At 35.5% G+C, this 15181-nt stretch overlaps 1 protein-coding gene across 6 annotated transcripts in view; it reads right to left on the reverse strand.

Annotated features, from left to right (window-relative positions):
• Positions 1-380: 380 nt before the first annotated feature.
• ZMYM2 (zinc finger MYM-type containing 2) overlaps positions 381-15181 on the reverse strand; it is a 106711-nt gene continuing 91910 nt past the window's right edge. For all 6 annotated transcript variants that reach the window (XM_019652365.1, XM_019652364.1, XM_019652359.1 and 3 more), the window contains 4 exons: positions 9284-9398; positions 8426-8677; positions 7988-8108; positions 381-6551 (listed from right to left, as the gene is read on the reverse strand). In XM_019652365.1, the coding sequence (XP_019507910.1) occupies positions 6359-6551; positions 7988-8108; positions 8426-8677; positions 9284-9398 (681 nt within the window). In that variant the 3' untranslated portion in view covers positions 381-6358. The remainder of the gene's footprint in view (positions 6552-7987; positions 8109-8425; positions 8678-9283; positions 9399-15181) is intronic.

The raw sequence follows: 15181 nt of genomic DNA on the forward strand, positions 1-15181 counted from the left end.
AAAAAAAATAAAAAATAAAAAATAAAATAAAATACCTTTATTGTGTTTATTCCATTTGATTCTACTTCAGTAAAAAATGTTTGTGGGCTGATTTTTTGACTGTAGGTTTTGAACCCAGGTGTTAAAAATGCAGCTCTGGGACTGACCCTAGATCTACTAAGTTGATCTCGAAGGGCAGATCAGAAACCTGCATTTTAACAAACATCACAAGTGATGTTTAAGTGCTTATATTCTGAGCACTAACTACAAGTCATCAAGTCCTATGTACCTCATAAATGGAAAGTGGCAGGAACTTGAGCAGTATGGTACCAGCAGTCAGGGCAAATCCAACACACACACAACTGTTCAAAGGCGCACCAAAAGTCAGACGCTACAGGTCATATTTTCAGTGGTTCCTTTATTTTTCAAGATTCTTGAACTTGAAAGTACTTATAATCAATCATTAATTCATTCAACGAACAATCACTAACACCTAGCGTGTGATGGGACCGTTTCTATAATAGGTGCAGGGAACAAAAACACTCCCTACCCCCATAAGCTCCCATTTTCATGACATATAATGTTCTTGCAGCATGACAACTGATTAAAAACGAAACTCAAAACATAACCACCTTTTGAGAGCCTTCAGTGTAGTAGATGTTCCCTGCCATTTTCCAATTTGCACCTACCTCCCCACCCTCAAAGTAGGTGGCACCTGTCCTTTTCAGAATAGAAAAACAGATCGGCATAATAGTCAGAGGTGGGCTCACATCCAGTGAGTCTGGAGGAACTCCTTGAGAAGTGGTTTCTTTATAACGCAAGCGATTGTGCACTATGAGGCATGAGTGCCTACCTTATTCTGCTGTTCCATCGCATTTTCACTTCTCCCCAATAGACTGTCTTTGAGGAGAACTGGGTCTTCTATCCTACTGTGTAACCAGCACATGGTTCAGTGTGCCTGAAAGAATCACTCGAGTATTTGTTGAATGAATAAATGACCGGCTCCACAACATGACTGCCACTATTGATAAAAGTATATCATATTTGTGTAGAACGCTACACATACAGCAAAATGGAAAGTCAAAGAAAGCAGTTATTTTAAAGTTTCAGAATTCAATGCTTCTAGAACTGCCATTTCTATTATGCCTGTTTTAAGCATTCCTTGCATTTTAAACCGAACATGCAAATTTTATAGAAAGCCTTCAGTTAATTACCTCTACCAAAATTCAGCAATAAAAGATAAAAAATATCAGATATTAAAAACTACACCTGACTTTTTCTTAATTACAAGTCTGCAATTCCTTATCAGCAATTTTGAGATTCAGAAGTCTGAAAATCTAGTTTTTCTTGTTTGTAACAAAACCGACCCATGTAGAGCTTTCTATAGCTGTACATAGTTTATCCCAGTTACTACACATATCTGATTTACTTCTGCAGAAATGTTTTGATTGTGGGGTGCTGTCCCAAACCCCATTGAGAGCGTTATGTAATTTACAAGTATTTATATTTTTGAAAAGGGGAAAATCCTGAATTCTAAAACCCCCAAGGGTTTCTGATAAAGGATTATAGTATACTTACAGTAGCATAGCAAAAGAAGGAATTTAAGACTTGTGCTGTGTACTACTGCCATCTGCTGACATCAATTTAGAACTACAAATATGGAATCAAAATGCAAAGATTAACCTTGTTTACAGGGTTGAGTAGCACACCCATGGCTTAGAAAATATCTGAGATTCTATTTTCAAAAGCAATTGCTATGAAAAACAAATTTATGATGTTTTAAAAACTATAATATACTAGACCTTTGTGTTCCATCCATACTATATAACCTACAAGTTGAAATACTCACCTTGATTTGATGTAGTGTAATACCTTTCTGAATTATCTCTAACCCCTTTGGTGCTTTTTTTTTTTTTTTAAAGATTTTTATTGGGGAATTGGGGGAAGGGGAACAGACAAGTTGCTGTCGTTTTGTTCTTCTCTTTGGTGCTATTTTTAACTACTCTTATAGTGAGCTGGTCTGAAAGCCAGAGATGAGGACTGATGCCATCTAAACGGAACTCTTAAAATAATCCGAAATTGCTCCACTGACCATTTCTAACAGAGCTGAGACCATCAATGCCAAGATTACAGGAATCTAATGTTTTATATAAATCACAGGTGGTGCTAACTCTATGAAACCTACTCTAGATCATAATAGCCTTTTAGGGTATTTCTGAATGTCCACAATCTTCCATTGTAAACTATCATGAATATATTCTCTATCTGTTCCCTGGGGCTTAAACGTATGCACACCCATGTATCTTGTTCATCATCCATAACTGTAGGCTTTGGAACACTGATGTCTTCATAATCTTTTATTTTCTCTTCCTCCCTACCTGGTTGGCAGTAGTGGCACTGAAGAAATATGCAACAAAAACTTGTTGTTGAAGTTCTGTGGTAATGAATTTCCATGTGCTGAGTTGACTTCTCAGATGTCAGAAAGCTCCTCATAAAATTAGGTCTAATGTTCTCTGTGTTACGATTATTTTCGGAAAGATCTTTCCCTTCTCCAAGAAAATGTGTTTCTAAATAAATCATAAGGATTCAAACATAAATCTGTAAAATGTATAACTAAGTCTCTTAAGTAGAATACCAACTGTGCTTCATTTGAAATTCCAGAATCAGAAATCAAGGCAATGCCTTCATCTCACAGATAAAGAAACTGAAGCCCAAGACAGTATACTGTACCTCATCAGATGTTCCAAAGAGCACTAGAATTATTCTTCCCACTGCACTACAATAGAAAATATGCTATTATGATTTACATCTTGCCTTCACTAATGACACAATGAACTCCCATCATGGACCCACCTGGTCTGTGACCCTCTCTTTGGTTCTATTCTTAATACTTTACTCAGATGAAATCTTTGCTTCTCTTTGGTTCTTTTTCTCAAAAGGCCTAAATTCCTGAAATTGTTTAATCTGCCCAGGTTTTAGCAACAACTTTCTCTTGTCCAGTTCATTATAAGGCAGGCGATCACAGCAACTTACTCTCAGACTGATGCAGTTAACCAGCTCCTAAATTTGTAAGGTTTTGTTAGTAGTGTCACTTGCAAGTATGATATACCCAGAAACAACAAGAAAGTACTTAGCACTGAAAAACACTTTAAAAATAATCGATTCTAAAGAATACAGTAGGTGGAATAACTAAAATTCAAAGAACTTCTCTAAAAATTAGTAAGGGCTTAGTAAGGGGGAAAACCCAAAACTATTTTAATTTAGTTGAAGATATTTATTCTTTAAAAATATTTTCATGTACACTTTCATGACTATTTTGTTTGAGGGGAACAAGGAGATTATCCTACAGTCAATGTTAACTTAGAACACAAGTGACATTATGTATAACAACACATTTTGGAAAAAACTGGTGAAATAAAAATGTAATTTTTATAGTGCTTTATGACTGCAAGATATTTAAGATCTCAGATTAAATGGACCCACATGAGAGTAGTACAAACCAAAAATTTGCAATTTTATGAATTTTCCATTACTGTAATACTTAATACTATGCATAAAGAGTTACCCCATTCCCAAATCACAATTAGCCAGGACAAAGGGAAAGTCCACGAGAAATCGTGACAAAAGTTTAAATGCATAGTATAATATGCACCCTCTTCCTATCTCAGTATGTTCAACACTCTGGTAATACCTCCATGTAACAAAAGAAAAACCATGAACTACTATTTAAACAAAATGTATTCTTATGACTTAAAAAAAAAAAACTTTGCCTAGAAAAATTCTTTAATATCTTATATTACCGAATACAGTTAAATGCCAAAAAAACGTGTTAATGAAGATTCAATTTGCATGGGAAATTCACTTTTCTCAGTATGGATAAAAACTTCTTCACTGGTTCATTTTAAACGGCAAAATCTTCACAACAGAAAAATATAGCATCTCCAATAGACATCTAAAGACAATAAAGTTATATTTACAGGATGCTTTAATCAGAAATCACTAAGAAGCAAAAAAAAACTGCTGTCATTTCACTGTTCTTTTTCTCAGCAGTCAGCTATAACCACACAAACTAAGGAGATCCAGAGAAATGCATTCTAGGTGAAGCAAGGGTCACAGAACAAACCATTCTCATTAAATAGGATGTTTTTTCTTTTCCCCTGAGAGTCAAGTAAATCAATCCTTGGATTGCAATCAAGACAAAGACAAGAGCTCTAAATCCTTAATTCATGTCAAGATCAAAATTCTGAAGACATTTCTGTTTAGAAAAGCTAAAATGTACAATAAAGGGAATGTAAATAGCAAGACAAGGTGCTTAATAGTAAGTAGTACCATGGCAGAAGTGTATGGTATTTGGTAAAATATCCATTAAGTGACATTTGGGAAAAAGTTTATTGCTCTTGATGGAATAGCACCACTTTCAAGAATAAAAGACAGTTAGGATTAACCACCTTTTTATCAACAACATGCGTCTAATAGTAAAAGTGCTTAAAGAAGTACTTCTGGGAAAAGGTAAGTATGAGGACATTTTTGCACTATATATTTTAAATGTGTTACCCATTTTTCTTCATTAAATAGACAATGAGCAATCTATTTTTAGTAAAGTATTATCAGACTTGCTATTGTCAGTCTGATTACCAAATCAACAATATAAAATTAAGGGACAGAAACGTTATTCAAACTTATAAAACAAGTTAGAACATTATAATTTTTATGCCAAAAATATTTTTGCTAATTATTGCTTAAATATACAGTGATTACACTTGTGAAATTTTCCAAATCATGATTGAGAAAATTTCTTCTGAATGCTAACAACATTTATCCTAAGGAAGACAGCAGTATCTAAGGGATGGGTAGACATAGCCTAAGCACTGTGGAAAGAGCCCAATCCCCCCCGCCCCCAACAATTTAAAAAAACTAATGTCACTGTGGTGATTGAGGAAGTAGAAACAAGCAAACATGATTACACACATGCCGTATGAAGTCAGCCAAAGGATTTCTTTATGATAATCTGCAGCGAGCACTCTGCTCAGTCTCTAGAAGGTAGGATCTTAAGTAAACGTCCTTCTAAAAGAAAAGGTCTGAACAGATAAATTGCTACGCAGAAGCACAAAGTCTTTTAATGCAATCTTCTATAAGAAGTAATTAAAATTCAAACGCCAAACAATCTAACCGCAAATGTGACTTCCTTTGAGATGTACTCTATCCATCAGTTTCTTCCTTTGTTCTTCAATCATCTGATACATCAGAATTACTAGACTGGTTATCTTCATAGTAACATGTGATACCATCTTATTTCAACTAGCTTGACTGTCTATAACATCTATTTTAGGAGTGGCATTTCTAAAAATAATTTTATCCAATGTATGCATCGGTCATATTTGAGGTCAGGCACAAGAATTCTAATAAAATTGAAGTTTTAGAGTACTGCGTAGGTATTCCAACAAGATCTGTATCCTTAAGGAGGGAAAAAGAAAAATCAAACTTCTATAAATGAAGGGGATTTTGGATACTTATGGGTGGCATAGAAAACAGAACTGTATACTTTTATCAGACATTTTTACAAAGAAAATGTCTCAATCATGTTTCAACGTCATTCTTCATATATATATATATATACATACATATACACACACATATATATATATACATACATATATATGTATTTTTTTAAAGTATTGATTGGGTGATGCAGAAAGCCACAAGTGAGAAAAGGACACTAAGGTTTTAATAAGGGGAACAAAAGGCTGTTTTCACCAGTATAGATTCACATTACAGTACACCAATATTGACAGCATTCTCTTGTCTATTTTTGGTACAGAAGGTGGTATCTCTCTACATAACCTTGTAAGGCTTCAGTAACTAAAACATAAAACGAACAAACAAAACCCCCCCAAAACAAAACAAAAAACCCAGCCTATTAGTTTACAGTTTATTTTAAAAATTCTGAAAGACACTGCAAGTCCTAAACTTTTTGTAGTGCTGCCCATCCACAACCGTCTGGTCAAGAACCCAGTAACAGAGCCCCACTTCAAGGAAGCTTTGCAACAGTAGAATTGTGCAATATGGATGTTTCTTACTACAAGAAAAAACTTATACATGGCACATTCTCATTCATATTTTGTAATGTAAAAAGTTACAAACATACCTAATCAAATAAATAATAAAAAAGAATTTGAATGTATTTGTTAAGTATCCTAAAACCACTACATAGAATAATGGCCACTTTCACTCACAGATTATTTACATGGTACCCAGTGTGGGTACACTGCTACAAAACTCAAAACAGAAGGAGTAAACTTGAAATGTTTTCCATAATAAAGATCTAGCAGCATGACTATCTAATGCTGTTTTATCCCGATTGCTTCTGAAACGTTCCTTTTCAGTCTGTGTCTTCATCCAGTTCATAATAGTCTTTATCATAAATATCTTTTACTAAAAGAACCCGTACGAGCATATTTTCCAAGGTGTTTCGGTCCAGTGAAGTAGATGTGTACCAGACAGAGCTATCTGTCGAGCTAGAGCACTCTGGTTGCAAATAAAAAACATCCATTCTCTGATTAAGATTCTGTGGACTTTGGGAGAAAGGAAAAAGTCAGTTTTACAACATATATACAAAATTCCCCACAACTTTCTTTTCTTCTTCTAAGAATAATTCCATTACCAGTACCCACATTACATGATCAGACCATAGGCCTCATTACCTGCATTAAGTATTCTATTATTCAGATATTTTGAAATTAATTCAAACTTAATTTCTGTGATAAAAGGTTACTTTCCCGTAATTTAAATCCTATATTTCACTGAATCCAAGACACCATAAATATAAACATTTTAATCATGCCACTAAACAAGTAAAACACTGCCAATTGTAAGACGCATCAATTATAACATGCAACCCAGCTTCAGAGATGGTAAAATGTGAAAAATGTGTCTTAGAATTGATGGAATATGGTAGCACATAAAACAAAAATACTCAATAGCACTACCCAATAGAGCCTTAATTTGTAAAATATCAACAAGATAATTATGAAATAGGGTAGGGATTTCTAACTAACAAATAGTTGCTACCACTGGAAGATGGCTGCTTCTATTGCAGCCAAATAAGGCCACCCCAAAAGCATCATTAGAAACATCACTATCATTCTAGAGGTGACATTACTGTTTTTATGAGTTCTTAAGAACTAACTTGGGGACCTAATTAGAATTTATAAAACTGATTATCTAAGAAAATATAATCCAAGTTCATGCTAACCTTTTAAAAATTGGGGAGTGCATACTTAAAATAATGGAGAAGTATACAATAATTTGTGGTTTCTAAACTTTTTCACTTGGTTTAAAAATTTTTTAAATGTCTGTTGGCATCACACTGGGGAAAAAGCAGTGGTATAAGCGGAAAAGTATAGTACTTCCAGAACACTATTAGTATCTTTCAGACCTTCTTAAAAGGCTCTTTTCTCTTAAAGGTAAGTAGGTACTTCATTTTCATCTCCACCTATCTATCCTACCTTTGAAAATACTTTTTTACCAGGAGGTGGCAAACTATAGTTCACTTGTTTGTGTATAGTTTTATTATAACGCAGTCATGACTGTTATTTATATATAGTATATGTCTGCTTTCTGGCTAAAAGGCAGAATTGAGAAGTTGCAATAGAGACTCTATAGCCCAAAAAGCCTAACGTATTTACCATCTGACACTTCACAAAAAAAAGATTTGTGTCCCCTGCTTTACAGTCACTAGAATTGTTATAATTTAAAAGATGACAACAGTAGTAATTTCACTAGTAGAGAGCGATTTCTTAACATATGCTTGAATCCTAAAGTATGAAGTACAAGCTGGGTATTTTATAATAATGGGACTAAAGTTATAATTGAATAGACTTAGATAAAAGTGAGAAGAGAGAGAAATCTAAAAAAGGATCAGTGAAAAACTGCCACCTCTTGCTAATGCTAAATTCAAGGCAACTAACTTATACTGCTATTGTAAAACTTAAGTATCATTCACACTTACCTTTTAGACAAGTAGCATTCAAACATTTTCACAGGACATCTAGAAGGATTGGCTGTATTTTCAATTTGTTCAAATACTGGCTCATCATCTTCATGTTTTCTTTTTCCAGTAGTAATTTTATCTTAAAAAATAGAAATTACATAAACTTCCTGAGCCCAATCCTGAAGAAAGAGAGTACTATCCACTCTATTCAGTCCTAGCAACTATCTGTTATACCAAAGAACATGACTAGGTATCCTTCAGAGTTCTAATTTGTGGCTTCTGGATCATAGTTTTTCAAACAAAATGGACTGAGATGTTTTGAAAGACATAGGATGCCTTATTTTATGAAAATGACAGTCCTCAGGTTCTTAACAAGTGACATAGGTGGTCTTTAGTAAGGCGAGGTTTGGCTAGCCCTGCCACAGATAGTTCCCAAATAAAAATCTGTCATGCTACCTTCATTGTCTGTCCCACATAAGGAAGACACTTGGTATCGGAGGCATGCTCTGTTCTCCATCGTTAAAGGATTTTTCTTCCAATGCCTAAACACAGTGCCAAAGGAAAGCCGTAAGTGTTGTTCCACTGTCTTCAGGCCAAAATATTTAGTGTTGAAGTAGAAGAGGGTATTCAGAAGGGCTACTGGGGAGTGTGAGCCGAGCTGTTTTATCCTCCACAGATAATCTTCTTCAACTCGAGAAAAGATTGACCCTGAAAGAGAGAAAGATTTTAAAAGAATGATAATAAAGAAAACAGTTCTCATTTACCATCTAGAAATAAAGTGAATTCAAGAACAAGCCTATTGCAATCTTCCATTTACACCAGGTCAACTAGAATAAATGTCAGAATTATCTATGTAGCTTGTTAACAATACGGAGGCTAGGGAACACTCCAGACTATGGAATTAGCATTTCTGGAGTAAGGGGCTTCTGTTCCATAGGTAAGCAGACAATGGTCAGAATTCCTAAAAAAAAAAAATACGTGATTTCCATTCACAAACATGTTTACGTCAGACATCTAAAACAGAGGTTTCTTAGATAAATTTACATCAGAATCTCTGCTGGAGGCTTCAGAAATAAATATCCAGTTCCTTACTCCAGAGAAAGGAGGTCATGTTTATTACCAAGTTCTTCAGAAGCATTAATTATCAACCACATTCACTTCTAATTCAACAAAACATGAACAGATGAATTCATAAATAAGTACTCTGAAAAATATGCTAATTTAAATTATTTCCTAATTATTTTTAATGTACTTTCTGTAAAAATAAAAACCCCAGCAGCAAGTCAGAAACCGTTTTACTTAAAAAAGCATTACCATCTGGAAGTATGCTTGGTTGCCAACTTCGGAGTATTTTATTCAATTCTTGCTCAAATGTCTGGTATCCTGGATCAATAAATATGTTGTCTTTCCGATTGCTACCAGACAAGTACTACAAAAAAAGAAAAATTTCTTGAAGGAAAACCAGCTAATTATATATAGTGAACATATTACGTATATTCTGTATTACTTAAGAAAAGATAAACAAAGCTTATGTCTAAGAAAAACAAGCATACTAATAAAACATAAGAGATTACTGGCTTTATCTATATATCTAGAAATCATAAAGAATCATAAATTACCAATTATTCTGTTGCTTAAACTCAAAGCTGAAATACACACCCAAAAATCCAAATGTAAGAACTGGGTGAGAATCTTCAGTCTGTCAGATAAAAAACAGAATATCTGGCTCCAGTGTTCATTATACAGTACATGGAGAAAACAAAATTAAATCTTAAGTAAGAGTAATTAAATTATTAATGAATAAAGAAAATTCTGAATGGTAAGGGTGGGATGAAACGTTATTCAGCAGCTGTGTTAGGCTGATGCTTTTTTTACTGCCTCCCTATGCTTAACTCTTCTGTGAGTCAGTAAAAATTTATGAATTATAACTTCCTATGACAAACCTGAACAGTGAGGATTGTTAAAGGATGATTTAAAAACTAAAGTTTGCCAAGTCCATCTCCAATGGGATTTAAAAATGAGCAACGTAAAAGTAAAATGGGAGGCACAAAGAATGGGAGATAGGAATCAGGAATACATTGTTGTCAGGTTCTTACATTACACATGAAATGGTACAATATTTGAAGGTAGGTAATAATTAATTGAAGATGCATATTGTAAATCCTAGGACAACCACTAAAAACAAATTTAAGCAGCATAAATAATAAACCAATAGTGAAGGTAAAGTAGAATTACAAAAAAAATTATAATTCAAAAGAAAGCAGAAAAAGAAAAAAGAAAACACAGATATAACAAAGACAAAACAATCAGCAGGACAATAGTTTTAATCGAATGACAGCAGTAATTACATTAAACGTAAAAGGTGTAAACCAGGGTCAGCAAACTAGAGTACTTGTGCCAAATCCCGCCCACTGCCTGTCTTTGTAAACAAAGTTTCCTTGAAACACAGAGCGGCTTGTCACTCGCACACTGTCCCGGGCTGCTCTCACACTTCAGTGGCAGAGCTGAATGGCTGCACAACAAAGACATGGATGACCTTCAAAGCCTGGAATATTCACTGTCTGGTCCTTTATTTTTAAAAATTCTGTTGGTCTAAACACGCCAAGACAAATACTGCCAGATTGGATTTGAAAAACTAAAGCAAGGCCCAACAATATGCTGCCAACGAGATACTTACTTTAAATATGGAGACTCAGATAAGCAAAAAGTAAAAGGATGAAAAAATATATTCCATGTATATACACTAATCAAAATTAGATTGTAGTATCACCATCTCAGTTGACCGTTATTCCAACTAGTCAGAAGGAAGATTTGCCAGAGTAATTTTAAAAAGATAGAACGAAAATTCCTCATTAATACCTTTCAAAAAGGATGTCAGTTAGACCAAATTAATTGCCTGGTAACCAAAGAAGTGACAATGTCAGGTCATTCCCATGCTTTGGGTTAGTCAGAGGGCAGTTCTAAAAATGCCATTTCCTAAACTATGTGGAAAGCCTCAACGTATTGATTGGTTAAAATACAATATCATGATCCAATCTATTTAATGGGACTACAAATAGTTTTTTTAAAGTAGGGTTCCTAGATTTTTTAAAGTGTAAACTTAGTGTACATTATATAACATAATCACAAAAGTGAAGCCCTCATGTTTAAAACAGCAATTTATATCTTTTGTTTTTACCAGAAAGCAACATACATAATAAAAAGTGAGGGAAATGATCCTGAAATAATTTTCAGCTATGAATCTAGCAACAATGAGAAAATTTCTATGTCTAGTCAGAACCTTAACAATAACAAGCCAACAGCCAAAACTACTAAGCTCCCAACTCCACTCTGCAAAGCCTTCTTCAGGCAGTCCGTGGTAAGTTCAAAGGTCTGCTGCCCTTACTGTCAGTGATGACAACATGCTCTATCAGTTATCCTTGTGGTAGGAGAAGCAATACTGTCTCATTACTGTGGTTGTCATTAAAGGCTGTCCCACTTACAAGCACCTCATCTGCCCCATCACTAAAGTCCAGCAACCAACGGGAACCTGGTGAAGAAAAGTGAAGCTGTGGTTGCAGAAGCAAAGCAAGGAAGCAGCCACCAAGACAGCACCTTTTCAGCAGGAGCCCAAAGGAAAGGCCCTGACAACAGAGGCCTGTCTGAACAGGAGTGGCCTGTATTCCAGTTATCTTCACAGGAAGTCTTCAATCACAGAATTACCTGAATTTATCAGTATCCTCTTTCAAAATACAATTCCTTCATAAAGGTTCTGGTCTCTTATTTTATCCAAATTGCTTTGGAACAATACTTGACAGAACTAGAAATCCATAGGTAATTTTAGAATCACTGTATAGAGCAGCATTAAAAAAATAAAAATACATGGGCCGGCCAAGTGGCTCAGTTGGTTAAGAGTTGGCTTAAGAGCATAAGCTCTGAGCAACAGGGCTGGGGGATTGATTCCCACATGGGCCAGTGACGCTGCGCCCAAGCTGAGCTGTCTCTGAGCTGCCTACAGGTGGCAGAATGGCTCAGCTGGTGTAACAACAAGACTGCCTGTTCGATGGTGGGCTATGCCCACCCACAACTAAGACTGAACTCGGCACCTTGAGCTGAGCTGCCACCCGGATGGCTCAGTGGATAGAGCATGCGCTCTTAACAAGGCTGCTGGTTCGATTCCCGCATGGAATGGTGGCTACGCCCACCCGCAACTAAGATTGAACACAGCACCTTGAGCTTAGAGGCCACGAGCTGCCAACGGGCAGCAATATGGTGACTGGCACCTTTCACAACTAAGATTAAAGAACAACAACTTGTCTGGTCCCCTTCCCCAATTCCCCAACACTGTGCCCCTCCCCCAATTCCCCAATAAAATCTTTTAAAAAATAAAAAATAAAAAAATAAAAATATAGTGTGATCCACTATAATTTATAATTTAAAATTTTCTAGTAGTCACATTAAAAGCAAAACAAAACAAAACAGGTATAAATATTTTATTTAACCCAATATATCTAAATCATGTAATTTCAACATGTAATAATATAAAAATTGAGATTTTAAAAATGTAAGTTCTTAGAAATCTTGTATTTTATACTCAGAGCACTTCTTATTTCAGACTAAATAAATTTCAAGAGCCCTGTTTTCTTATGGATTAAAAAATACAAAGTACAAATTCTGGTATTGGTATTCGAGAATTAGAATGAAAGTCCCATACAACAAAGTTTATAGGCATTTGAAAAGCATGTATTTTAGAGAATATGTTCAGATCATTAACATGTTTGTTTACACATGTATTGTCAGTAATATGGGAAATGTGTATTGTCAAAGGATGTTTTAGAAAGCTAGCTAAGCAAGAAATTATGTGTAACAATATGCATAACAATTTATGAAATAGATGTTGAGACTATAAGACACTCATAATTTGAGGGCTATCAGATATATTTAAGAGATTCTACTTATAAGTCTAAAATTGGTTGTCTTATTAAATGCTATTTGCATCAAGCTTCAGTAAGAAGAATGTAAACTAACCCGCCATTAATTTGCTACACATCAGTAATTCTACACAATAATCTGTGTTTCAATGGTAATGTTCCAGCTTTCAGCTGCCTACTCCCAAGAAAACAAAGGTTGAGTGTGGTATCTTTTAAAATGCTTAAAACCTTTTTATGTTTCACCCTGGATAAAAGATAAAGTCTACACATTTTATCAAAGAATGCAAGCCTTTTGTGACATGACTTACCCACTTCATACATCACCCACCCTACATTCCAGCCATGCCACGCCGTTCCTGGAAAACAGTGCCCTCATATCTATTTCTCTCTTCTTGGAATGCCATTGTTCTTCCCTCATCCTGCCTACCTACTGAATTTCTATGCATACGTCAAAACGCAATTTGAAAGGTCTTCTCCACTGTTTTATTTTCTCTAATTACATCCTTGGGAGAATCGAGTAATTCTAGCTCTGTGCCACCAACATACCATCCCATCAGTTTGTCTATGTATTTCAAATCCTTGAGGAGCACATTAACAGTAACTTTTAAGTCAAACTACTTAACAGATTCAAAATACATGAGCTGTGTATCCTCGGGGATCTGTTTAACTCCATTTCTGCATCCAAAAATGGTGGTAATAATAGTAAGGTTGTTGAGAGGATTAAATGTCATGCCAAGCACTTAGCATACGCATGGGAAGCAGTAAATAATCCAAAAAAGTAATCTCCAAAGTCTACCCCAATGTGCAGTATTTAGCAGAAAATAAGCACATAACTAATGTTTCCTAAATGAACCAATGAACGTAGGATTAGAAAGTCTGAATCCACCGTATCAATGCTGTGAAAAATAAGGCAAATTCTTAAGGCCCTCTAGGTTAAAGAATGATTAAATAAGTTGAAAGGCATTTTACTAGAATTTAACTAGTGGAAAGCCATATATTTACACAGAACTCAAATGAACAACAAGCTATGTGAGTTTATACTATAATTGTAAATTTAGTAAATGGAGTTCACTCTTCTAATAAATAAATAAATAAATAAATAAATCCTCCAGATAAGACTTAGCATTTTAAAAATATTGAAAAAGTTGGGGGGAAATGACAAATGAAAATTCTACTATCTACAATAGAATAAACAAGAAACTCTCACAAACTGGAGGGGATAAACAGCCCAACAGACAAAGGAACAATTCACAGAAAAGTAAATCCAAACAGCCAATAAACATAAAAAGATCCTCAAACCTTTTGTGAAGCAATCTGGTGATATCTTTTAAACTAGTAAATATAGGGCCGGCCAAGCGGTGCGTTGGTTAAGAGCTGGCTTGGGACACCAGAGGGCCCAGGTACAGATCCCACATATGAGGGCCAGTGACACTGCCCTCTACAGCTAAGATGCTGAACAACAGCTCAACCTTGGGCTGGGCTGCCTTGAGTCGCCAGGGCCAGGGACTGCGTAGGCTGCAGCCACTGCTGCAGTGGGTTGCCATGGGCTACCGTGTGTAGCCAGCAGCCAGCATGAGCAGCCAGCAGCCACAGTAAGCGGCCGTCCAGAAGCTGGCGACTGATCTGTTTCGCCCAGGAAGAACGCAATGATGGTGCCAACTTGGGCCAGTGAAACAACATCCTCCACAACTAGACTGAAGAACAAAAGGATAGCAACTTCTCTGTTCCCCTTCCCCCAAATCCCCAGCGCTGTTCTCATCCCCCAATTCCCCAATAAAAATTAAAAAAATAAATAAAATAGAAAATATACTTTTCTTACGATCCAATAAATACCCTTTCAGGAATCTTACAGAAATAAAAGGACCAGTTGTTAAGGATAATTATGTAAGATTTGGGGAGAAGGAGAAGGAGGTGTACACTGTTTACAATAACAAAATTTTATGAAACAAAGGGAATGCTCATCATTGTTGAAATGACGAAAATATTATACATGCCGTTAAAAGTCTGTTCCAGCTAACAGAGAGACGCCACAAATGGAGGGAGGAAAGTAGATGCAAAAGTGTATTCCATGGTTCCACGTACTTAGGTGACAAAACTATATCTTTCACCATGTTCATAAAAAACAGAGCAGTATATACATGTAGCTAACCATAATGGTTTGAGGACACCATTTTAAGTGCAATAAGCCAATCACAAAGAAAAATCCTGTATGATCTCGCTTACATGAGGTACCCAGAAGAGTCAAACTTACAGAGATGGGACACAGAACGGTGGTTACCAGGGGAGAATGAGGCATTACTGT

The sequence above is a fragment of the Hipposideros armiger genome, unplaced genomic scaffold (genome assembly GCF_001890085.2).
Source record: "Hipposideros armiger isolate ML-2016 unplaced genomic scaffold, ASM189008v1 scaffold_178, whole genome shotgun sequence".
Lineage (NCBI taxonomy): Eukaryota > Metazoa > Chordata > Mammalia > Chiroptera > Hipposideridae > Hipposideros > Hipposideros armiger.